This window comes from Bombina bombina, chromosome 2, assembly GCF_027579735.1.
Source record: "Bombina bombina isolate aBomBom1 chromosome 2, aBomBom1.pri, whole genome shotgun sequence".
Lineage (NCBI taxonomy): Eukaryota > Metazoa > Chordata > Amphibia > Anura > Bombinatoridae > Bombina > Bombina bombina.
This window is the reverse complement of record NC_069500.1, coordinates 353,560,092-353,585,993: the sequence shown is the minus strand read 5'-3', so window position 1 is coordinate 353,585,993 and position 25,902 is coordinate 353,560,092. Positions and strand designations below refer to the sequence as shown.

General features: G+C 39.7%; 1 protein-coding gene across 1 annotated transcript in view; it reads left to right on the top strand.

Moving 5' to 3' along the window:
- Positions 1-25,902, top strand: part of CAMKK2 (calcium/calmodulin dependent protein kinase kinase 2) — a 490,619-nt gene that overhangs the window by 399,161 nt on the left and 65,556 nt on the right. Inside the window, exons 11-14 of the mRNA XM_053701737.1 lie at positions 5,160-5,213; positions 8,817-8,890; positions 9,998-10,085; positions 20,178-20,306. Coding sequence (XP_053557712.1) covers positions 5,160-5,213; positions 8,817-8,890; positions 9,998-10,085; positions 20,178-20,306 — 345 coding nt within the window. The remainder of the gene's footprint in view (positions 1-5,159; positions 5,214-8,816; positions 8,891-9,997; positions 10,086-20,177; positions 20,307-25,902) is intronic.

Here is a 25,902-nt window from a genome sequence, read left to right as displayed (position 1 = left end):
GTGGCTTTAAATGGAGGTCAGTAGGGGACTGTGATACATATATATTTATTGCTGCCCTACGCTGCACGATTTGCCCCCTACGCTGTGCTAGGTGGTTTTTCGAGGATGCCTCCCATTGAAGCATATGAAAAGCACGCTCTCATGAGAGCTTGGCTTTCGGCAATTCTAACGCAAGGTCGCATTTGGATTGTGCTGCACTTGTAATACCTGCGCACATTTACATGTGATGGTATTACTGAGTGGAACACAAATATCGAGATTGCTTAATCGCAATATTGAGCTCCACTCATAATCTGGCCCAGTGTCTTTTCAAAGCCCATTTAATACAGTAGAACTTCTTAATTAAAAAGTGCATAATAAAAAGACAGTGCAATATCACTTACTATAAGTTTTATATAAACGGTAGATTTTTTTTCTGACAAATTTCAAAATATTAGTTTAAATTGCCTCCCCCTGTATCATGTGACAGCCATCAGCCAATCACAGACTCATATATGTATACACTATGAACGCTTGCACATGCTCAGTAGGAGCTGGTGCCTCAGATATTGTGCATATAAAATGACCATTTGATAATGGAAGTAAAGTGGAAAGTCTCTTAAAGTGACATTAAACATTTTGAGATGGTTGTTACGGTATAACCCGGATATCAAGGGTTAATACCAGATGAAAGATGCCCTGAATACGGGATAAGCAACACACAAACCCAGTTAATTCCCCCCAAACATGAGACCAAGCTCCATCTTGAGAGTAAAACAAAATGTGTTTTATTGACGGCTATATACCCACTATTTATGCAGGTCTCCCACCTGGTTGACACTCCCTAGGTGGGGGATTGGAAGAGTATAGTACATTAGATAGAGGGAAGACGCCCTTTTACAGGATACAATAGAATTACATTACTTAACAAAATAAACAATTAAACACAAGAAAACAAGGAAGTCCTTGACACCTGGCAGTCTGATTAAACAATGTGAACGCTTATCACTTAAACTTAATTACAGTAACCAATAGCTGATGTCAGGAAACCTGTTTTCAGAAAATAGTTTCTCAAAGCTGAACAAAGTTAACCCTTCCAGTACTGACAGAGGGGTCTGTCACTCCGGCAGACCCAGCTTGACCCTTTGGCGGGTCAACTTGGGGATGACCGGACTAGGAGGTGGTAGGAATGTCAGGTTGCCGGGACAATCCATCTGCATTCCCGTTATGAGAGAGAATTCCTGTTCGTATAAATAAGGGTTCAACTTATTCAGTGCCCAGACCAGGGCTAAACATTCCTTCAAGTTTTTGTTTTCAGAGACGCTTCTTTCCAGTTGGAGACAAATCTTATCTGCTTCCTTACGAGTTTTTTGTACCTGCTCTTTATAGGTATCCACAATCCCTTCATACTGACATAGGGTGCCCTTGAGTCGCTAAGTTTGTTTTTAATGTTTCATGTTCCACTCTCAAGCTGGTGTTTTCTGCAGTCTGTCGGTGCAGCTTGTCTAGCAGAGATTCCCGTTCTAAACGCGCTTTTTCCTCTGCACTCCTCTTCTCTCCTGCTAGCACTGTTACGTGATTGTTTAACGTGACCATTTCATCCTCTACTTGAATCTTCTCCTTCATCAGCGCATTGTAACGGGACTTCCACGTATCAATGGCGGATAGAGATTTACTGAGCTCAGCGTCCTGGGGCTCAGCAGCAGGTGGGTCAGTCTCTGCGGCCCGGATCTGGGCACGGGTAGTCACAGGGTTAACATCGGCGGGACCCATGGGAGCGTAGGCAGAAACAAGGGGGGCCAAGTTATTTCCAAGGATAACATCAGCTGGTAAGTCCTTCATGACCCCCACATTCACAGGTCTAGCGCCCAATCCCCAATTCAAATGTACCCGGGCAACAGGTAGGCGGAACACAGCGCCCCCTGCTACCCTCACAGCCACAGTGTCTCCGGTGTGCTGGTTCTCAGACACCAAGTTCTTTTGGGGCAAGGTCATGGTAGCACCAGTATTCCGTAGACCACTGACCTCCTTCCCATTCACTTTAACCAGTTGCCGGTTATCCCGGTGGGCAGCTTGCACGGGGTCTGCTTCATGTAGGATGCCCCAGCATTCTTCCTCCTCTACGCAGTGGGCAGCAGGCTGAGGGTTACGTGGGTTTCCGCCTGCGGGTCTCCTCCAGGACTGTGCTTGGTTCGCTGTGTTTAGGGGACACTCTGGTCTTTTGGGCCCTAGTTGCTTACATCCAAAGCACCAAATAGGCTGTGAGTAGTCCCGTGAGTTGAACCGGGCTGTCTGAGGATACTTTGTGGCTGGAGGCCGTGTGGTAGAGCGATGCGCCGGGGGTTGGTAACTGGTAGCTGCTGGGGTGACTGGGGGTCTGTACTCCACTCTGGCAGGGATCTTAGTGGTAGCAGTGTCCAGTTTGTGGGCATCCGTATACTCATCTGCCAGGCGAGCAGCTTCATTCAGGGTGGAGGGTTTACGGTCCTGAACCCACTCTCTAACTCCTGCTGATAACTTGTCGAAGCAATGTTCCAACAGGAATAGCTGCAGCACCTCTTCCCCGGATACGGCTTGGCACCCCTCCATCCAATGAGCTGCTGTGCGGTGCACCTTACATGCCCACTCGACATAGGAATCTCCAGCTAGTTTAACAGTGTCTCTGAACCGTCTCCTGTATGCCTCCGGTGTAATCCCATACCTGGAGAGCAGAGCCACTTTTACAGCATTATAATCCCCGACTTCCTCATCTGGAATGGCCCGAAAAGCCTCGCTGGCCCGGCCGGATAATTTTCTGGATAATATTGTGACTCAGTCCTCTGCGGGTACCTTGTGTAGTGCACATTGCCTCTCAAAATCTGCAAGGTACCCATCAATCTCTCCTTCTGTTTCAATGAAGTTTTTAAAAGCTGCAAAATGTACTTTTCTCTTTTCCACTGGGGTTGCTGTGACTTGGGCTGCTGCAGCGCTGCTTTGGCGAAGTAGGTTGGCCTCCACAGTGGCTATGACACGTTCGATAATTTCTGTAGTCGGGTTAAGACCATAATGTGCCATTCTTATTTTACCCGCCCGGTCAAAGCTTGCTTCTTCGGGGGTTCTGTCTGATATGCTGGGCCCATTGGTTCCTTCGGTCCCTGGTACTCCGTCCATCTTGGTCAGTATTGTAATAATCTACCTCTTCCTGAGGTTACTGGCTTGTCGGCCCCGTTGTTCTAGCAGGTCTTTAAGGGTAGCTCTTCTGGGCGATGATGTTCAACCCGTCGCTTGCCACCAATTGTTACGGTATAAACCGGATATCAAGGGTTAATACCAGATGAAAGATGCCCTGAATACGGGATCAGCAACACACAAACCCAGTTAATTCCCCCCAAACATGAGACCAAGCTCCATCTTGAGAGTAAAACAGAATGTGTTTTATTAAGGGCTATATGCCCAGTATTTATGCAGGTCTCCCACCTGGTTGACACTCCCTAGGTGGGGGATTGGAAGAGTATAGTACATTAGATAGAGGGAAGACGCCCTTTTACAGGATACAATAGAATTACATTACTTAACCAAATAAACAATTAAACACAAGAAAACAAGGGAGTCCTTCTTGACACTTGGCAGTCTGATTAAACAATGTGAACGCTTATCACTTAAACTTAATTACAGTAAACAATAGCTGATGTCAGGAAACCTGTTTTCAGAAAATAGTTTCTCAAAGCTGAACAAAGTTAACCCTTCCAGTACTGACAGAGGGGTCTGTCGCAATGGTTATATAAAATGATAAACCATGTATATAAAAAAAAATCTGCAATATACTTTCATTATTTATTTTGTCCCCTTTTTCCTGTAATTCCATTCTGAAATTATGAGCTTTTTAGTTCCTGTTAGAAATGGAAGTGCAGAACTCTGTTATATTCCACACAGCCATAGGCTGCACACTATAGTGACCTATTTATAACTGTCCCTAATTGGCCACAGCAGAGAAGGTAACACAAGTTACAACATGGCAGCTCCCATTGTTTTATAGACACTAAAACGTTACACTTATTTTGTCAATATTTAAACAGCTGATGAAACTTAACAAAATATATATACGTGTTCTTCTCAGACTAATCTTTTCATTAAATGCCTCATTCTATCTAGCATTCATTTATTGTTTAATGTCCCTTTTATACTGCCTCTTCTGAAAGTTTAATGTTGTCCCTTTAAAGAGACATTTTAGTGGAATAATGACATGCTCTAGTAGTTCATTAGCAATTATTGCACTACTCGCCATGGAACTCCTACAAAGGGGTTAAACAGATAGATAAGTCACGCTCATGAGCCACAAGCATTGCAGCTCCAAAGCTGAATACAGTCAGTGATTGGCTAGGTCATGTGACTGCAGGTGCCAGGTGCGAATTAGAACATGTCGTTTTTTGATTATATTGCCCTTTATAGAAACAAAGTAAATTCATTGTAAATATTGCAGGGCAAAATCTGATGTCAATTGACACACACAAATTTACAATGTATTTTACTTTTTTCCCCCCTTAAAAATATTACATTTAAGGGGACATTGTACACTAGATTTTCCTTTGCATAACTGTTTTGTAGATGATCCATTTATATAGCCCATTTTTTAAATAACATTGCTTATTTTTTAAATAACATTGTGCTGATTTTCAGACTCCTTACCAAGCCCCAAAGTTTTAGATGTATACTGATGTCTACAGACTCCTGGCTGTGTAATGGGTCTTTTCATATGCAGGGGAAGGGGGAGTGTCTGCCTTATCTGCTTTCCCAGCCCCTTTCAGTGGGTGCCCCAGCCTAACCTCATCAATAGTGCTAAACAGGGAGCTTCTAAGTAAGTTTTCAAAAGATTTTATACTGGATTTTTATGTCAGTATCTGTGCATATTCTTCTTTACTGTAGTGTTTATTACATGCAGTTATATGAAAATTGGTGCATACAGTCCCTTTAAATGTTTGATTTTGTGTGAGTGCAGTGGCCTTCAGAGTTGACTGTGAATAGATCACTGACTGCTTTTGCAAGTACTATCACATGCACACTGGGTATTTGACAGCGCGGCGATGTTGCCATAGATACCGAATCCTATGATATCTTTTTCTGTTTGTGGCAGATATCCTGTGTCATAACATAAACTCATTAACAGCCTTACTTATTATTATTATTTTTTTTTTTTTTTAAAGGCTCTGGATGTTTGGGCAATGGGAGTAACCCTGCACTGTTTTGTCTTTGGTCAGGTAAAGTATGCTCAGTCATAAAACAAAACACACCTGCTGTTTAAATAAATATTTACTGTCAAGCCTGTACATTCTGGATATTTTTGCAGCAAGATATTTTTAATAAAACCAGTATATTAGGCTGGAGATAAGGGTGTTAATGGTAAAGCAATACTGCTTTATGATAGATATTTATATTGAGATAAGAGGTCACAGCAGTATAGCTACATATAAGAATGGAATAGCTAACACATACAGAAGGAAACTGAATGTATTGCTATAAACGCCATTGCTTTAATCCGTACACAAGAGCTTTGTCTATAGATCTGTGATGTGAACAGACACAGATGTGCTGAGTTTTAATCTTAGTAAATCGTTAAATAATTCTTATGTGCTATATAATAAATCTAGAAATCGTATTCACACTCCAAACCCTCCCTTAAAGGGATATGAAACCCCCCAAAAATCTTTCATCATTCAGATAGAGCAGCAATTTTAAACAACTTTCTAATTTAACAACCAGCTAAACTAATTGTAAGGAGAGGCACAATTTAGTGTAGAAGGATTAGCGCCACGATACAAAGTATCTATTAACTCAGCAAAAAATTAATTGAATATGGTAAAGGAATATTATTCCATCATTGTTTCATTACATTCACACATTACTAACTTTATTAAAAATGTCTATGTCACAGCCAGGAATAATCAGTCATACAATAGCTTAAGCTAAATTAAAAACACTTAAACCAGTTTGGTAGAAAATATAAGAATACGGCAAAAGGATACTCATAAATAATAATTGTCAGCCATTAAATATACTAAGCCCTTACAATCCGAGGGCTAAATTAAGCTTATTGTTATAGTAAAGATCTAACTGTAGGGCTGAGATGAATATTATTGATATGCCATTAAATATACTAAGCCCTTACAATCCGAGGGCTAAATTAAGCTTATCGTTATAGTAAAGATCTAACTGTAGGGCTGAGATGAATATTATTGATATGCCATTAAATATACTAAGCCCTTACAATCCGAGGGCTAAATTAAGCTTATCGTTATAGTAAAGATCTAACTGTAGGGCTGAGATGAATATTATTGAGATGCCAGTAAACTAAAATTAAACCATGGTAAGCAAATTAAAAAAGGACAACAAGGAGAGATGAGGCTGCTCCTGTCGGTCTGACAGGAGCAGCCTCTAGTTTACTGGCATATCAATAATCTTCATCTCAGCCCTACAGTTAGATCTTTACTATAACAATAAGCTTAATTTAGCCCTCGGATTGTAAGGGCTTAGTATATTTAATGGCATATCAATAATCTTCATCTCAGCCCTACAGTTAGATCTTTACTATAACAATAAGCTTAATTTAGCCCTCGGATTGTAAGGACTTAGTATATTTAATGGCATATCAATAATCTTCATCTCAGCCCTACAGTTAGATCTTTACTATAACGATAAGCTTAATTTAGCCCTCGGATTGTAAGGGCTTAGTATATTTAATGGCATATCAATAATCTTCATCTCAGCCCTACAGTTAGATCTTTACTATAACAATAAGCTTAATTTAGCCCTCGGATTGTAAGGGCTTAGTATATTTAATGGCATATCAATAATCTTCATCTCAGCCCTACAGTTAGATCTTTACTATAACGATAAGCTTAATTTAGCCCTCGGATTGTAAGGGCTTAGTATATTTAATGGCATATCAATAATCTTCATCTCAGCCCTACAGTTAGATCTTTACTATAACGATAAGCTTAATTTAGCCCTCGGATTGTAAGGGCTTAGTATATTTAATGGCATATCAATAATCTTCATCTCAGCCCTACAGTTAGATCTTTACTATAACGATAAGCTTAATTTAGCCCTCGGATTGTAAGGGCTTAGTATATTTAATGGCATATCAATAATATTCATCTCAGCCCTACAGTTAGATCTTTACTATAACAATAAGCTTAATTTAGCCCTCGGATTGTAAGGGCTTAGTATATTTAATGGCATATCAATAATATTCATCTCAGCCCTACAGTTAGATCTTTACTATAACAATAAGCTTAATTTAGCCCTCGGATTGTAAGGGCTTAGTATATTTAATGGCATCTCAATAATATTCATCTCAGCCCTACAGTTAGATCTTTACTATAACAATAAGCTTAATTTAGCCCTCGGATTGTAATGGCTTAGTATATTTAATGGCATATTTAACTGCTGGCTGACAATTATTTATGAGTATCTTTTTGCCGTATTCTTATATTTTCTACCAAACTGGTTTAAGTGTTTTTAATTTAGCTTAAAGGGACACTAAACCCAATTTTTTTCTTTCATGAGTCAGGTAGAGAATATAATTTTAAATAACATTCCAATTTACTTCTATTATCTAATTTGCTTCATTCTTTAGATATCCCTTGTTGAAGAAATAGCAATGCACATGGGTGAGCCAATCACATGAGCATCTATGTACAGCCACCAATCAGCAGCTTTTGAGCATATCTAGATATGCTTTTCAGCAAAGGATATCAAGAGAATGAAGCAAATGATAGATAATAGAAGTAAATTACAAAGTTGTTTAAAATTGCATGCTCTTTCTAAATCATGAAAGAAAAAAATTGGGTTTTATGTCCCTTTAAGCTATTGTATGACTGATTATTCCTGGCTGTGACATAGACATTTTGTTTATAAAGTTAGTAATGTGTGAATGTAATGAAACAATGATGAAATAATATTCCTTTACCATATTCAATTCATTTTTTTGCTGAGTTAATAGATACTTTGTATCGTGGAGCTAATCCTTCTACACTAAATTGTGCCTCTCCTTACAATTAGTTTAGCTAGTTGTCATGTTATGTTTGTTTAGACTCCACGACAGGTAATAACTCCAATGGTATTCCACAACTATTAATTTATTATACAAGGATAATTATACTAGGTAATTACCTGCTATTATAAAAATCAGCAACCCCCTACCCCTATTCTTTGTGTCTCTAACTTTCTAATGTACTACTATTATCAATGTTTCTTTGTTCTTTTGGTATCTTTATTTGAAAACGCAGGGATGTAAGCTTAGGAGTCTGCCCATTTTTAGTTCAGCATCCTGGGTAGCGCTTGCTAATTGGTGGCTACATTACTTCTATTCTTACCTTTTCTTTGTTCTCTTGGTATCTTTTGTTGAAAAGCAAGGGCGTAAGCTTAGGAGACGGCTCATTTCTGGAGCACTATATGTTAGCAGTTTTGCAAGAATGTTTTACAATTGCATGAACACTAGATGGCAGCACTGTTTCCTACCTACGTATCTCTTCTTCAACACAGAATATCATGGAAACTAAGAAAATCTGATAATAGAAGTAAATTGAAAACTTTTTAAAAATTGTATGTTCTGTCTGAATCTCAAAAGACATTTTTGGGTTTCATATCTCTTTAAAACATTTAAATACTTTCTAAACACTTTGGTTCACAGTCTCAAAACCCTATGGTTAAAATATATTCTGAATTCCAGGTCTAAATCCATGTGCATATAGTGTATGTGCCCCACTGTGTTCATCGCACATTAGCTCTGCATTATGTGTTACCTAGTTACACAGATAGTGAGGGTTGAAATTCTAATTTATATTTACATTTCTCTTTAGTGCCCATTTATGGATGAGAGAATTTTAACTCTACATAGTAAAATAAAGAATCAACAGCTGGAGTTTCCTGAACAGTAAGTTCACCCAGTTAAGCAATGAATAGGGGTAGAGACACAATCATTACATCAAAGTTTCTTTCATATTTAAAGTTTCTTTACCTCACAGACACACATCGGTGTGTCATTTAAATGACCATTATAGTAAAAAATGAATGAGAGCATGTCATTTTATCACTTTCAACCCTGCAAATCTATGTGCTTAACCCCCCTAAATGGGTTAAACACATAGATAAAGTACCACCCGGGACGCAATCAGCAGCTCTAGCAAGATATTTTTAATAAAACCAGTATATTAGGCTGGAAATAAAGGTATTAATTGTAGACCAGTATTGCTTTATGATACATTTTTATATTGTGATAAGTGGTCACAGCAGTATATCTACATATCAGAATGGAATAGCAAACACATACAGAAGGAAACTGAATTTATTGCTATAAACACCATCGCTTTAATCCGTTGTTTCTCAACCACAGTCCTCAAGTACCCCTAACAGGCCAGGTTTTCATTATAGCTGTACTAGAGCACGGGTGAAATAATCAGCGGATGGGTAAGAGCAGGTTAGTTAATAATCAGCTGATCAGTAACTAACCTGCTCTTACCCATCCGCTGATTATTTCACCTGTGCTCTTGTTCAGCTATAATGAAAACCTGGCCTTCTGGGGGTACTTGAGGACCGCGGTTGAGAAACACTGCTTTAATCCATACACCAGAGCTTTGTCTATAGACCTGTGTTGTGAACAGACACAGATGTGTTGAGTGTGGAACTCAGTGGCAGTTTTGACTCTGGACCAGCAGTTCTCTGTGGTCCCTGGGTGGTAATTTACCTATGTGCTTAACCCATGTGCTGGGTGAGGTTAAACATGTAGATTTTCAGGGTGAATAGTGATAAATTAAAATGCTCTAACTAGTGAGAGCTTGTAATTTGTTTCACTATTGTAGTCCTTTAACTAATAATATTGGACAATAAAATGCTTCCCGGGGATTAAAATATGCTTAAAAATATATTAAAATGCTTAAAATTTGTGGGGCTTTTCAAATGGGGCTTTGGAATCAACTGTAAATGTGGGAGATTTTTCTGTACATTAAAGTTTGACTTTAGTGTTGCTTGAATGTTTCTGCAGGACAGATATTTCAGAGGACTTGAAAGACCTAATTCTGCGGATGTTGGATAAGAATCCAGAATCTAGAATAACTGTTCCTGAAATTAAGGTAATGTTTAACCTACATATGACAAGTATCATTTATTATTTTATCCACATGAATTATTGTTTTTGCAGTTGATTTGCAGTAGGAACAGCATGTTTAAATATTAAATCTAAATGATAGGAAAATGTAATTATTATTGTTTATTATTTTTTATTTGTTTTTTTTATTTTTGTTTTTATTAGAGGTCAACCCCTTTTTGCTGGGGCTTATTTGTCTACATCGGAACAAAGTTCTGATGTAAACAAATAAGTAAAACAAATAAGTAAAAATTGAAATCATGTGATCGTTCATACGATCGCGTGATATCAATGATGGGATCGGTTCGGGGGGAGAGCCTATGACACTAGGCACGCCCTCCACACCGCGATCCCAGTTAGGAAGCCGTTATGGCTTCAGTACAGCCAAACGGCTAAGACGTTCCATGCCATCCTAACGGCACTAAAGCCCAGCGCAGTTAGGATGGCATGGAACATTCTAATGGTGATGTTATTACTATCCCTCTGAGATATCCTTTTTATTTTATTTAACAGTATATACCCTTCCCACTTATCGAGTCATATTTAAATAACAAGAAGAGAGGAAAAAAATAAATATATATATATATATTTACATTTCCCCCCCACACCTCTCCTCCCTTTTGAGGACTCCATTTCCCCTTTCTACCTTATATATGCTGCCATTCTTCCTTTGCCTTCTCTTTCAACATATACTCAGTTTGCATAAAATAGTTTATCAATTGTTTTTGTATTTCAGTTTATAAAGTTTTAATAAACATTCCCCATTTTTGAAAAAATAATTTATATGTTTTTCTGCCTTAAATTGCACATGCACTTGATCTATTTGTAACTGTGATTTTGAGTTATTGATTCAGTAATTTAATTTAATTTCCTTCTGAGATTTCTATTCTTTCAGTATCAGTTTTCTGCTAAGGATAATCATATTAAAAAAACAACAGTCATTAATTTTCTCTGTATAATTAATTTGGAGAAAAAAATTTGACTATTAAATTTAATCTTCCTTATCAATATTTTACTACATCAGTATTCAACTTTACTCCGGTATCTTTGAATATAAGGGCAACTTCAAAAGGAGTGAATAATATTGGAATGAGCATTTCCTACATTTAATTTCCTTAGCGTCTTTACCACACCTAGCCATAATTGATGGAGTTATATATTTGGTGTATAATTTTAAACTGTTGGTCTCTGTATATAGAAATTGCTGATGTTTTTTTCTACATTTTTAATTGTTTCTTTTATTATTTTAATATCACATTTAAACTCATTTAACAGGTTCCATTTAATTATAATTGTATTTATAATTATTTTACTCTCTATATTTAAACATAAATTATAAAAGGGAGAGGATCAATTGATTGCCATTGGATTATTGGATCAAATGAGTGTAGTAATTCCGTACAGTAAAGTCTTATTTGTAAATAAGCTAAGAAGTCTTTATTTGTTAACCCAAATTCTTGTTTGCACTCATCAAATGATTTTATTGTTTTACAATCAACTTCTAATAATTGAAATATATATTATTGTTTATTTGTAAAGTGCCTTCTAATTCCGTAGATTGAATTTGATTTAATTTCACTATAGTTTAGATCAAATTTACTAAATTTGACACTGAAAAAAATATAAAAGCTATGTGAATGTAAAACTACTTATAGGACCAAACTTGTTGCATATAGACTTATAAGTGGGGTAGTGTTTGGGTGATCTGTGTCTATTAGCTTTGCTTAATGCTAGTGGTGATCGTTAAAGAGGCATAATACTCATATGCTAAATCGCTTGAAAGCGATGCAGCATAACTATAAAAAGCTGCCTAGAAAGTATCACCTGAGCATCTCTATGTAAAAAAATGGAAGATATTTTACCTCAAAATGTCTTCAACTCAAGAGTAAGTGCTGTGTAAACAGTTATACTTCTGCTGCTGCTGCCCCCCCCCAAAACAAAAAAAACAATAGCCAATCAGCATCAGCAGTGCTGAGGTGATGCTTTGCCTTTGCTATGATCTCATGATATTTCAGTGAACTCTCATGAGATTTCATAGAACTTACTTAAAGGTACATATTACTCATATGCTAAATCACTTGAAAGTGATGCAGCATAACTGTAAAAAGCTGACAGGACAAAATCACCTGAGAATCTCTATGTAAAAAGGAAGATATTTTACCTCACAATTTCCTCAGCTCACCAGAGTAAGTGCTCTGTAAAAAGTTATCTTTCAGTTACTGCCCAGCTGCAGGTAAAAAAAAAGGAATAAATGAACAGCAGCCAATCAGTATCAGCAGTGCTGAGAGGTCATGAACTGTTTTATTGTGATCTCATGAGATTTCACTCAACTGTCATGAGATTTCATAGTAAACTTCCTTTAACTGAATAGGGAAATAACATGAGTGTACATGAGGCACGCTCCCTTACAGGTCCCGGGACAGGCATACTAATTAGCTCTTTAGAGTCCTTTACAATGGGGTGTAAATACTTTTGACATTTTGAGGTAAAATATTTTCCTTTTTTACATAGAGATGTTCAGGTGATATTTTCTAGTCAGCTTTTTTACAGATCATCAGATTCAAGTGCTTCAACATTTGGGTATCATGTGCCTTTAAGGTATACAAAAATGCAAATAGCTTTTATTTACAGAAAATGGTTTTGTTCTGTACATCATATTACAATTGATTTTTTCTTGAACAAAAATGACAAAGGTAATCTTTTGTTAGGGTCCCTTTAACTGGTGTGTTTTGTGTTATTCAGTTGTGTGCTTTGTGTTTAATCAGATAATGTGAGCTGAAACATCAGATAGTCATGTGAGTCGTTAACTTTACAAAGATAAAAGATTGTCAGTAGCTGTTCTAGCTAAATCATTTTATATTTTACAACTCAATACTTTTATGTCCTAAGTAGTTGTTTAAATCTTTTTAGTGTTATTTAAAGATTAGAATGTTTTTTTCTCTTGTTAAGTGTATCCAGTCCACGGATCATCCATTACTTATGGAATATATTCTCCTTCCCAACAGGAAGCTGCAAGAGTCCACCCACAGCAAAGCTGCTATATAGCTCCTCCCCTAACTGCCATATTCAGTCATTCTCTTGCAAGCCTCAACATAGATAGGAGGTCGTGAGAGTCTGTGGTGCTTTCTACTTAGTTTATTCTTCAATCAAAAGTTTGTTATTTTTAAATGGCACCGGAGTGTGCTGTTTATCTCAGGCAGTATTTGGAAGAAGAATCTGCCTGCGTTTTTCTATGATCTTAGCAGACGTAACTAAGATCCATTTGCTGTTCTCACACATTCTGAGGAGTGAGGTACTTCAGAGGGGGAATGGCGTGCAGGTTTTCCTGCAGATAAGGTATGTGCAGTAAAATATTTTTCTAGGAATGGAATTGACTAAGAAAATACTGCTGATACCGAAGTAATGTAAGTAAAGCCTTAAATGCAGCGATAGCGACTGGTATCAGGCTTATTAATAGAGATACATACTCTTATAAAAATGTGTTTTAAAACGTTTGCTGGCATGTTTAATCGTTTTTTAACGTACATTGGTGATAACACTGTAATGTTGGTATAGCCTTAAATGCAGTAAAAGCGACTGGTATCAGGCTTATTAATAGAGATACATACTCTTGTAAAAATGTGTTTTAAAACGTTTTCTGGCATGTTTAATCGTTTTTTAACATATGTTTGGTGATAAAACTTATTGGGGCCTAAGTTTTTTCCACATGGCTGGCTTAAATTTTGCATAGAAACAGTTAACTGAAGCTTCCCACTGTTGGCTGTGGCAGTTTGTTGTGTCTGTTTTTAAAAACGTCTATGTCGTTTTTTTTATCTGTTTTTTGCATTAAGGGGTTAATCATCCATTTGCAAGTGGGTGCAATGCTCTGTTACCTTATTACATGTACTGTAAAAATTTTGTTTGTTTTACTGCCTTTTTTTTTTTCACTGTTTTTCAAATTTTGACAAAATTTGTTTCTCTTAAAGGCACAGTAACGTTTTATATATTTGCTTGTTAACTTGATTTAAAGTGTTTTCCAAGCTTACTAGTCTCATTATTAGTCTGTTCTAACATGTCTGACATAGAGGAAGCTCTGTGTTCATTATGTTTTAAAGCCATGGTGGAACCCCATCTTAGAATGTGTACCAGATGTACTGATTTCATGTTAAACAATAAAGATCATTTTTTGTCTTTAAAAAAATGTATCACCAGAGGATTCTGTCGTGGGGGTAGTTATGCCGACTAACTCTCCCCACGTGTCAGACCTTTTGACTCCCGCTTTAGGGACTCACGCTCAAATGGCGCCAAGTACATCAAGGGCACCCATAGCGTTTCTTTTACCAGGGGATTCTGTCGAGGGGAAAGTTATGCCGACTAACTCTCCCCACGTGTCAGACCCTTCGACTCCCGCTTCAGGGACTCACGCTCAAATGGCGCCAAGTACATCAAGGGCGCCCATAGCGTTTATTTTACAAGACATGGCAAAGGTTGTGAATAATATTCTGGCAGCAGTATTAGTCAGACTACCTGAAATTAAAGGAAAGCAGTTAGCTCTGGGGGTAGATACAGAGCATACAGACGCTTTAAGAACCATGTATGATACTACCTCACAATATGCTTAGTCTGTGGGTGATTTTTTTTTTTTTTTTTGACTCAGGGAAGATGATTTAACCTGATTCTGATATTTCTACATTTAAAATTTATGCTTGAGAACCTCCACTTGTTGCTCAGGGAGGCTTTGGCTGCTCTGAATGAATGTGTACAATCGCAGGGCCAGAGAAATTGTGTAGACTGGATAAATAATATGCAGTGCCGGTGTGTACTGATGTTTTTCCAATACCTAAAGAGGTTTACTAAAAATTTTTTAATAAGGAATGGGATAGACCAGGTGTGCCGTTCTCTTCCCCTCCTATTTTTTAGAAGAATGTTTTCTAATAGTTACCACCACACGGGACTTCTGGCAGACAGTTCCTAAGGTGGAGAGAAGAGTTTCTACTCTAGCTAAGCATACCACTACCTCTGACGAGGACATTGTGCTTTTTAGATCCAATGGATAAAAAATGTTTATTCAACAGGGTTTTATCCTGCAGCCCCTTGCATACATTGCTTCTGTCACTGCTGCTGCGGCGTTCTGGGTTGAGTCTCTTGATGAGGCTTTACAGTTAAGCGACTCCATTGGATGAATATATTTGACAAGCTTATGCTAGCCAATTCCTTTGTTTTCTGATGCCTTGTTCATTTGACTAGACTAACGGCTAAGAATTCTGTTTTTTACTATACTGGCGCGCAGAGCGCTATGGCTTATATCATGGTCAGCTGTCGTGACTTTAATAAATAAGCTACTTAACTTCCCTTCAAGGGGCAGACCCTATTCGGGCCTGGTTTGAAGGAGATTATTGCTTATATCACTGGAGGAAAAGGTCATGCCCTTCCTCAGGATAGGTCCAAATCAAGGGCCAAAAAAAAAAAAAAAAAAAAAAAAAGTCTAATTTTCGTGCCTTTTAAAAACTTCAGGGCAGGTGTGGCATCCTCTTCATCTAAGGCAAAACAAGAGGGAATTTTTGCTCAGTCCAAGGCGGTCTGGAGACAATCGGACCTGGAACAAAGATAAGCAGGCCAAGGAGCCTGCTGCTGCCTCTAAGGCAGCATGAAGGAACGGACCCCTATCCGGTAACGGATCCTATAGGGGGCAGACTTTCATTCTTCGCCCAGGCGTGGGCAAGAGATGCCCAGGATCCCTAGGCATTGGAATTTATATCCCAGAGATATCTTCTGGATTTCAAAGATTCCCCCCCAAAAAAAGGGGAGATTTCGCCTTTCACAATTATCTGCAAACCAGATAAAGAAGGAGGCATTCTTACATTGTGTACGAGATCCATCCAGTTCCAAGAGAGGAACAGGGACAGAGTTTTTACTCAAATCTGTTTGTGGTTCCCTAGGAGAGGGAACCTTCAGACCTATTTTGGATCTAAAGATCTTAAACAAATTCCTCAGAATTCCGTCATTTAAGATGGAAACTATTCGTACCATCTTAACTATGATCCAGGAGAGTCAATAGAGGACTACAATGGATTTGAAGGATGCTTATCCTCACATTGTGATGCATAAAGATCACCATCGTTTTTCAGGTTTGCCTTTCTAGACAGGCATTACCAGTTTGTAGCTCTTTCCTTTGGGATATCTACAGCCCCAAGAATCTTTATGGAGGTTCTGGGGTCGCTTTGGCGGTCGGGGCATAGAAGTGGCCCCTTATTTAGACGACATCCTGATACAGGCGTCAAACATCCAAATTGCCCAGTCTCATACGGACGTAGTACTGGCATTTCTGAGATCACATGGGTGGAAAGTGAACAAGGAAAGAGTTCTCTATCCCCAATCTCAAGGGTTTCCCTCCTAGGGACTCTGATAGATTCTGTAGAAATGAAAATTTACCTGACGGAGTCCAGGTTGTCAAAGTTTCTAAATTTCTGCCGTGTTTTTTTTTTTTCATCCCATCCGCGCCCTTCAGTGGCTCAGTACATGAATGAAATCGGCTTAATGGTAGCGGCAAGGGACATAGTACCGTTTGCACGTCTACATTTCAGACCGCTGCAACTATGCATGCTCAGTCAGAGGAACGGGGATTACACAGATTTGTCCCCCTGTTAAACCTGGACCAAGAGACCAGAGATTCTCTTCTCTGGTGACTATGTTGGGTCCATCTGTCCAAGGGTATGACCTTCCGCAGGTCAGATGGGACAATTGTTACAATAGATGCCAGCCTTTTAGGTTGGGATGCAGTCTGGAACTCCCTGAAGGCTCAGGGATAGTGGACTTAGGAGGAGACCCTCCTTCTAATAAATATTCTGGAACTGGGAGTGATATTCCATGCTCTTCAGACTTGGCCTCAGTTAGCAACTCTGAGGTACATCATACTCAGTCGGACAATATACACGACTGTGGCTTACATCAGCCATCAAGGGGGAACAGAAGTTCCCTAGCGATGTTAGAAGTCTTACAATAATTCACTGGACAGAGACTCACTCTTGTCTATCAGCTATCCCATATCCCAGGTGTTGAGAACTGGGAGGTGGATTTTCTAAGTCGTCAGACTTTTCTTCCGGGGGAGTGGGATTTCCTCCGGAGGTCAAGACCAAGCAGGAGAGGGCTTTGGTGTTTTTGACAGCGCCTGCGTAGCCACGCAGGACCTGGTATGCAGATCTGGTGGACATGTCATCCTTTCCATCACAGTCTCTGCTTCTGAGACAGGTCCCTCTACCTCAGGGTCCTTTCAACCATCTAAATAGAATCAATCTGAGATGGACTGCCTGGAGACTGAACGCTTGATGTTATCAAAGCATGGCTTCTCCGAGTCAGTCATTGATACCTTAATACAGACATGAAAGCCTGTCTCTAGGAAAATTGAACATAGATATGGTGTAAATATCTGATTGTTATGAATCCAAGGGTTACTCATGGAGTAAAGTCTGGATTCCCAGGATATTATCTTTTCTCCAAGATGTTTTTGAGAAAAGGGTTGTCAGCTAATTCCTTAAAAGGGGACAGATTTTTACTCTGTCTATTTTTTTGCACAAGCGTCTGGCAGGTATTCTAGACGTTCAGGCATTTGGTCAGGCTTTGGTTAGATCCAAGCCTGTGTTTAAAACTGTTGCTCCGCCATGGAGCTTAAACCTGATTCTTAAGGTTCTTCAAGAAGTTCCGTTTGAACCTTTTTTGTTCCATAGATATCAATCTTTATCTTGGAAATTTCCTTTTGGGTAGCTAATTCCTCGACTCGTAGAGTCTCCAAGTTATCTGTGTTACAATGTGATTCTCCTTATCTGGTCCTTCGTACGGATAAGGTAGTCCTGCGTACCAACCTGGGTTTTTTCCTAAGGTGGTATCTAACAAGTACATCACTCAAGAGATAGTTGTTCCATGCTTGTATCCTAATCCTTCCTCAAAGAAGGAACGTCTATTACACAATATTGGACGTGGTTTGTGCTTTAAAGTTTTACTTACAAGCTACTACAGTTTTCATCAAACGTTCACCTTGTTTGTTGTCTATTCTGGACAGAGGAGAGGTCAAAAGACTTCAGCAGCCTCTCTGTCTTTTTGGTTAAAAAGCATAATTCATTTAGCTTATGAGACTGCTGGACAGCAGCCTCCTGAAGGGATTACAGCTCATTCTACTAGAGCTGTGGTTTTCACTTGGGCCTTTTTTAAATGTGGCTTCTGTTGAACAGATTTACAAGACGGAGTCTTGGTCTGCGCTTCATACTTTTCAAATTTAACAAATTTGATACCTTGCTTCTTCGGAGGCTATTTTTGGGAGAAAGGGTTTTTTACAGGCAGTGGTAACTTCCGTTTAAGTACCTGCCTTGTCCCTCCCATCATCCGTGTACTTTAGCTTTGGTATTGGTATTCCATAAGTAATGGATGATCCGTGGACTGGATACACTTAACAAGAGAAAACATAATTTATGCTTACCTGATAAATTTATTTCTCTTGTAGTGTATCCAGTCCACGGCCCGCCCTGTCACTTTAAGGCAGGTAATTTTTTCATTTGAGCTACAGTCACCACTGCACCCTATGGTTTTTCCTTTCTCTGCATGTTTTCGGTCGAATGACTGAATATGGCAGTTAGGGGAGGAGCTATATAGCAGCTTTGCTGTGGGTGGACTCTTGCAGCTTCCTGTTGGGAAGGAGAATATATTCCATAAGTAATGGATGATCCGTGGACTGGATACACTACAAGAGAAATAAATTTATCAGGTAAGCATAAATTATGTTATTATGTATAAAGAACATGGCAAGCAGAAGACAGTAGTTTTCAGTGCAGTCTGCAGATGGTGAAAATCTTGCAGACAAATATTTTTTGTGTGCTTGTGTTTGTTTCCCATATCCCTTCTCTCATTGTTTGTATTTGCCTTTATTACCGGCTGGCTCAATCTTAGGACCATATCTTGTGGATCTTTTGCTGGGAGGTCCTAGTTTCTGCAGGTGATCTTTATTGAGTAGTTGATTTCTAGATCTAAATGTTACTCTAGCATCCATTAGAGGGCGAACTTGTATTACTTGAGACAAGAAAGCTCTTAGCCAATAAATGACGAGTATGTTTCAGTAATGTTAAGCATTGGTAATTAAGAATGTAATCTACAAATTTTTTTTGTATACCCTTTCAAATTACACACACACACACACACACACATATATATATATATATATATCTATATATTTATATATTAGGTTTCCTATCATTAGGTTATATCTTTGTTTAGTTTTTATACCATTTGTGAGAGAAAAACAATACAAACAAAAACCTGACATCCGTAATATAACTACCTTGTTCCTACTTGATGTGATTGTGGAAGAACTGAAGTAGAGGAAAGTCAACTGCAGAACATATCTGTTGGGAACAGCAGCTGGTCTAGGGCAGGAACAGGATCCAGGGAAAAGCAATGAAGACATAGTATTAAACTACAACAAACATAGGGCTAGATAACAATCAAGCTGCAATAAATGGCAACAGACAGCAGACTAATAGCTGCTCTATCTGTATAAGTAGATCCTTAGAGCTGGATACATAGACCAGCCGCAAACAGCTTAAAAGTCATTGGTATCTATATCACATCATAAATGTCTTTCTTCTTTATGGTAGTAATTTAAGTTTCATCTATTTGTAGCATCAGCCTCTTGACATATATGTACTTGTAACTAGATGTTTCTGTGTTGTGGTTCCTTCCTTCAATAGGTTGGCTAGATATTGTATTTGTATGAGAGAGGCATGTTCTGTGAGGGTAACTGTCTATATTCTGTATTTTTACATTGTGTTATTATAATTCCGCCCAATACCAAATCTTATGCATACTATATTGAGAGAAATTATAGACAAATACATAAAACCCCCAAATAAATGCAGCATATATGTTATAATTACTTAGAGTTATGCATTCTTTTAATGTTATAGTTGTTAATTACATCATAGTCCATGCCAAATATTATCCAGCCGATGCTGATTACTTAATCATAATCCTACTTATGCTCCCTTTTCTCAGTCTGAAATAATTTATATAAAGCAAAATGATCACTATTTCATTAACCTGTTCTTTCTCTTAGCTACACCCATGGGTCACCAAACACGGTGCAGAGCCTCTGCCGACTGAGGATGAAAACTGCACTCTAGTGGAAGTCACTGAAGAAGAGGTGGAGAATTCTGTCAAGCACATCCCTAGCTTGGCCACAGTGGTAAGTTCCTACTGTTGATACCACCAGCTAAGAGTTAGGTCTGAAGGAAGGGGATTTCTAATTATGTAGGGAGAAGGTATTGGACTAAATGTAATAGCTCTAGTTGCATGAACTAGCGTAACAGCTCTGTACACAATCTGTGGTTGTAATAAGAGATACCTATTGGTCCAGCTAAAGAACCTTCACAGATTAGTTCCAAAGCTAATAGGTTTCAAAATATTGTGAAAGGATAGTATCATGTTCTTTTACCTTTGTCAAATTTCTCTTTTGGGACAGGTGGTACTGAATGCTGAAGGGCTGTGGTATGGAGCTCTAAATTGTCTAAAGACTAGTGACCTGTTTCCAGACCCAGTACACTGAGTCTACAGGCGAGGGTGAAGAGGCAGGATATATAGGTTTAGCCTGTAGCAGGAGGTGCTTATAACTGAGGGTATAGTTAGAGGCAGGTTATATAGGTTTATCCTGTAGCAGGAGGTGCTTATAGCTGAGGGTATAGCTAGAGGCAGGCTATATAGGTTTATCCTATAGCAGGAAGTGCTTATAGCTGAGGGTATAGCTAAAGGCAGGTTATATAGGTTTATCCTGTAGCAGCAGGTGCTTATAGCTGAGGGTATAGCTAGGCAGGCTAGATAGGTTTATCATTTAGCAGGAGGTGCTTATAGCTGAGGGTATAGCTAGAGGCAGGTTATATAGGCTTATCCTGTAGCAGCAGGTGCTTATAGCTGAGGGTATAGCTAGAGGCAGGTTACATAGGTTTATCCTGTAGCAGCAGGTGCTTATAGCTGAGGGTATATTCTTCTCCATTTTCATCTCTCTCCTCTACCCAGCTGCACCACCCCCCTCATCTGCATTCAGTGCTTAAGAACTGGCTGACTACTTTTTCAATAAAACACTTACAATCCAACAAAACATCCCAACACAAGCCTGCAATCTCCCAACTTCGCTCCCAGTCACCCCCTCTGCCACTCTCTGCACCCTTCTCCCAACCACTAAGAGTGAAGTGGCTTCCCTTTTGTCTTCCTCACACCTCACTACCTGCCCACTTTACCCTATTCCTTGACATCTTATTCCTCCTCTGTCTCCCACCCTCACTCCAGCTCTTACTCACATATTTAACATAACCCTTTCTACCGGCTCATTCCCTGCCTCCTTCAAACATGCAAAGGTCACCCCATCCTCAAAAAACCCTCCCTTGACCCTAACTCTCCTGCAAACTACCGCCCCATATCACTGTTCCCGCTAGCTATAAAATTCCTTGAAAAACTAGTTTTCGATCGCCTAACCCAATTCTTGTCCTCCAACTCATTGCTCAACCCCCTGCAATCTGGCTTCCGTCCCTAACACTCAACTGAGACTGCCCTCACCAAGGTTACTAACAATCTTCTTTCTGCTAAAAACAAAGGCTACTACTCTATACTCTTCTTACTTGACCTCTCTGCTGCTTTTGACACTGTTGACCATCGCCTTCTCCTATGGACTCTCAGTTTTCTTGGGTTCTGTGACACTGCCCTCTCCTGGATTCACTCTTATCTCTCTAACAGATCCTTCTCTGTCTCTTTTGCTGGTGACTCCTCCTCTCTATTGCCTCTGTTTGTTGTAGTACCTCAAGGCTCTGTCCTGGGTCCTCTACTCTTCTCTATTTACACTTCTTCACTGGGTAAACTTATCAACAGCTATGGCTTCAGCTATAACCTCTATACTTATGATACCCAGATCTATCTTTCCACCTCTGCACTCTCTCCTTCTGTTAATTCTCACATCAGCGACTGCTTATCTGGCATTTCCTCCTGGATGGCCCCTCGCCACCTAAAAATAAACGTGTCCAAGACCGAACTTATTCTATTTCCCACCTCTAAATCTACTCCAGTCTCTAATTTTTCCATCACTGTTGGTGGTACCACTATCTCCCCATCACCCCAAGTCTGCTGCCTCAGAGTCACGCTTGACTCAAATCTGTCCTTTATTCCCCACATCCAATTGCTCTCTTCATCCTGCCGCAATCACCTACTGAATATCACCAAAATTCGTCCGTTTCTGAGTGCTGAAACTAATAAATAGCTAATCCACTCCCTGGTAATTTCCCGAACTACTGTAACAACTTACTAACTGGCCTCCCTCTCTCCCGCCTCTCTCCCCTCCAATCCATCCTAAATGCATCTGCCAGGCTAATCCACCTCTCTCGACGCTCTGTTTCTTCTGCATCTCTTTGTGAGTCCCTTCACTGGCTCCCCATTCACAGCAGAGTTAAATTCAAAATTCTCACCCTGACCTACAAAGCCCTCACCAATGCTGCCCCACCCTACCTGTCCTCACTCATCAACAAATATAGTCCTGCCCGCCCCCTAAGATCCAACAATGACCTGCTTCTTGCATCCTCTACCATCACCTCCTCTCATGCTATACTACAGGACTTCTCATGTCATTTTGTAAACAACTTTCCACTTTTCTTTGTTTTCTTTGTTTACTTCATTGAAAAGCATACCTAGGTAAGCTCTGGAGTTGCAATGCCATAATGGGAGCTAGCTGGTTATTGGTGGCTGCACATATATGCCTCTTGTCATTGGCTCACCTGATGTGTTCAGTTGTGCACTGCTGCTCCTTTGAGTCTACCTAAGTATGCTTTTCAATAATTGATAAAATGAGAACAAAGCAAATGTGATAATAGATGTATGCTTGAAAGTAATTTAAAATTGTATGCTTTATCTAAATTATACATGAAATATGTTGGTTTTCATGTCCTTTTAAGAAATTCTAATGATTTATGTGTGTGGCATGTGAAGCACTTAAAGGGCCATAATACCCAAATGTTTAAACACTTGAAAGTGATGCAGCATAGCTGTAAAAAGCTGACTAGAAAATATCTCCTGAACATCTCTATGTAAAAAAGAAAGATATTTTACCTCAAAAGTTCCTCAGTAGCCACCTCCCATTGTAAAGGATTTCTAAGTAGCATTTTAGTGTGTCTGTCCTGGGACATCTTAGGGGATGAGCATCGTGAACTCTCATATTATTTCACCAATCAGGTAAAGGAAGTTTACTATGAAATCTCATGAGAGATAAGTCAAATCTCATGAGATCACAGTAAGAGTTCATGACCTCAGCACTGCTGATGCTGATTGGCTGCTGTTCATTTCTTCATTTTTTTTTATTTTTACCTGCAGCTGGGAGCAGCTGAGTATAACTTTTTACACAGAACTTATTCTGCTGAGCTGAGGAGATTGTGAGGTAAAATATCTTCCTTTTTACATAGAGATGCTCAGGTGATATTTTCCTGTCAGCTTTTTATAGTTATAATGCATCAGTTTCAAGGGATTTAGCATATGAGTATTATGTCCCTTTAAGCCCACCCCCACCTGTGATCACTGAGTAACCCTTGTGCTTCTCATTATAACTTTCTGTTTAACGTTTTAACGTGATAAAAATATATCTATACATTTAGATAGATAAAAAGAGAGAAGCGCTCAACCTGGAAACGAACAATAGAATAATAGCTTGTTCTATGGCTAGTTACCACCCAAGAAGCAGCCTCTTTTTGCTCAACATGTGCCTTTCACAGAGAAAAACTTTCCTGAAGCATATCAGTCTGATCCTGACTTCACAGTGCAGTCCAGCCCCGAAATACCAGGCAATTCTTCTCTGAACGAGAGAAACAGCAAAACCCCAGACGTACGTTTCGGCCTATTGTGGGCCTCGTCAGTGAGGTGCAGCCATATCCCTCTAGGCACACTGAGCAACGGGTCCACGTCTGGATTCCCGCATCACACTTAGGGAGACTTCCCAAAATGTCATAATTTGCATAAATAAAAAGAGAGAAGCGCAAAACCTGGAAACGAACAATAGCATAATAGCTTGTTCTATGGCTAGTTACCACCCAAGAAGCAGCCTCTTTTTGCTCAACATGTGCCTTTCACAGAGAAAAACTTTCCTGAAGCATATCAGTCTGATCCTGACTTCACAGTGCAGTCCAGCCCCGAAATACCAGGCAATTCTTCTCTGAACGAGAGAAACAGCAAAACCCCAGACGTACGTTTCGGCCTATTGTGGGCCTCGTCAGTGAGGTGCAGCCATATCCCTCTAGGCACACTGAGCAACGGGTCCACGTCTGGATTCCCGCATCACACTTAGGGAGACTTCCCAAAATGTCATAATTTGCATAAATAAAAAGAGAGAAGCGCTCAACCTGGAAACGAACAATAGCATAATAGCTTGTTCTATGGCTAGTTACCACCCAAGAAGCAGCCTCTTTTTGCTCAACATGTGCCTTTCACAGAGAAAAACTTTCCTGAAGCATATCAGTCTGATCCTGACTTCACAGTGCAGTCCAGCCCCGAAATACCAGGCAATTCTTCTCTGAACGAGAGAAACAGCAAAACCCCAGACGTACGTTTCGGCCTATTGTGGGCCTCGTCAGTGAGGTGCAGCCATATCCCTCTAGGCACACTGAGCAACGGGTCCACGTCTGGATTCCCGCATCACACTTAGGGAGACTTCCCAAAATGTCATAATTTGCATAAATAAAAAGAGAGAAGCGCTCAACCTGGAAACGAACAATAGCATAATAGCTTGTTCTATGGCTAGTTACCACCCAAGAAGCAGCCTCTTTTTGCTCAACATGTGCCTTTCACAGAGAAAAACTTTCCTGAAGCATATCAGTCTGATCCTGACTTCACAGTGCAGTCCAGCCCCGAAATACCAGGCAAGTCTTCTCTGAACGAGAGAAACAGCAAAACCCCAGACGTACGTTTCGGCCTATTGTGGGCCTCGTCAGTGAGGTGCAGCCATATCCCTCTAGGCACACTGAGCAACGGGCCCACGTCTGGATTCCCGCATCACACTTAGGGAGACTTCCCAAAATGTCATAATTTGCATAAATAAAAAGAGAGAAGCGCTCAACCTGGAAACGAACAATAGCATAATAGCTTGTTCTATGGCTAGTTACCACCCAAGAAGCAGCCTCTTTTTGCTCAACATGTGCCTTTCACAGAGAAAAACTTTCCTGAAGCATATCAGTCTGATCCTGACTTCACAGTGCAGTCCAGCCCCGAAATACCAGGCAATTCTTCTCTGAACGAGAGAAACAGCAAAACCCCAGACGTACGTTTCGGCCTATTGTGGGCCTCGTCAGTGAGGTGCAGCCATATCCCTCTAGGCACACTGAGCAACGGGTCCACGTCTGGATTCCCGCATCACACTTAGGGAGACTTCCCAAAATGTCATAATTTGCATAAATAAAAAGAGAGAAGCGCTCAACCTGGAAACGAACAATAGCATAATAGCTTGTTCTATGGCTAGTTACCACCCAAGAAGCAGCCTCTTTTTGCTCAACATGTGCCTTTCACAGAGAAAAACTTTCCTGAAGCATATCAGTCTGATCCTGACTTCACAGTGCAGTCCAGCCCCGAAATACCAGGCAATTCTTCTCTGAACGAGAGAAACAGCAAAACCCCAGACGTACGTTTCGGCCTATTGTGGGCCTCGTCAGTGAGGTGCAGCCATATCCCTCTAGGCACACTGAGCAACGGGTCCACGTCTGGATTCCCGCATCACACTTAGGGAGACTTCCCAAAATGTCATAATTTGCATAAATAAAAAGAGA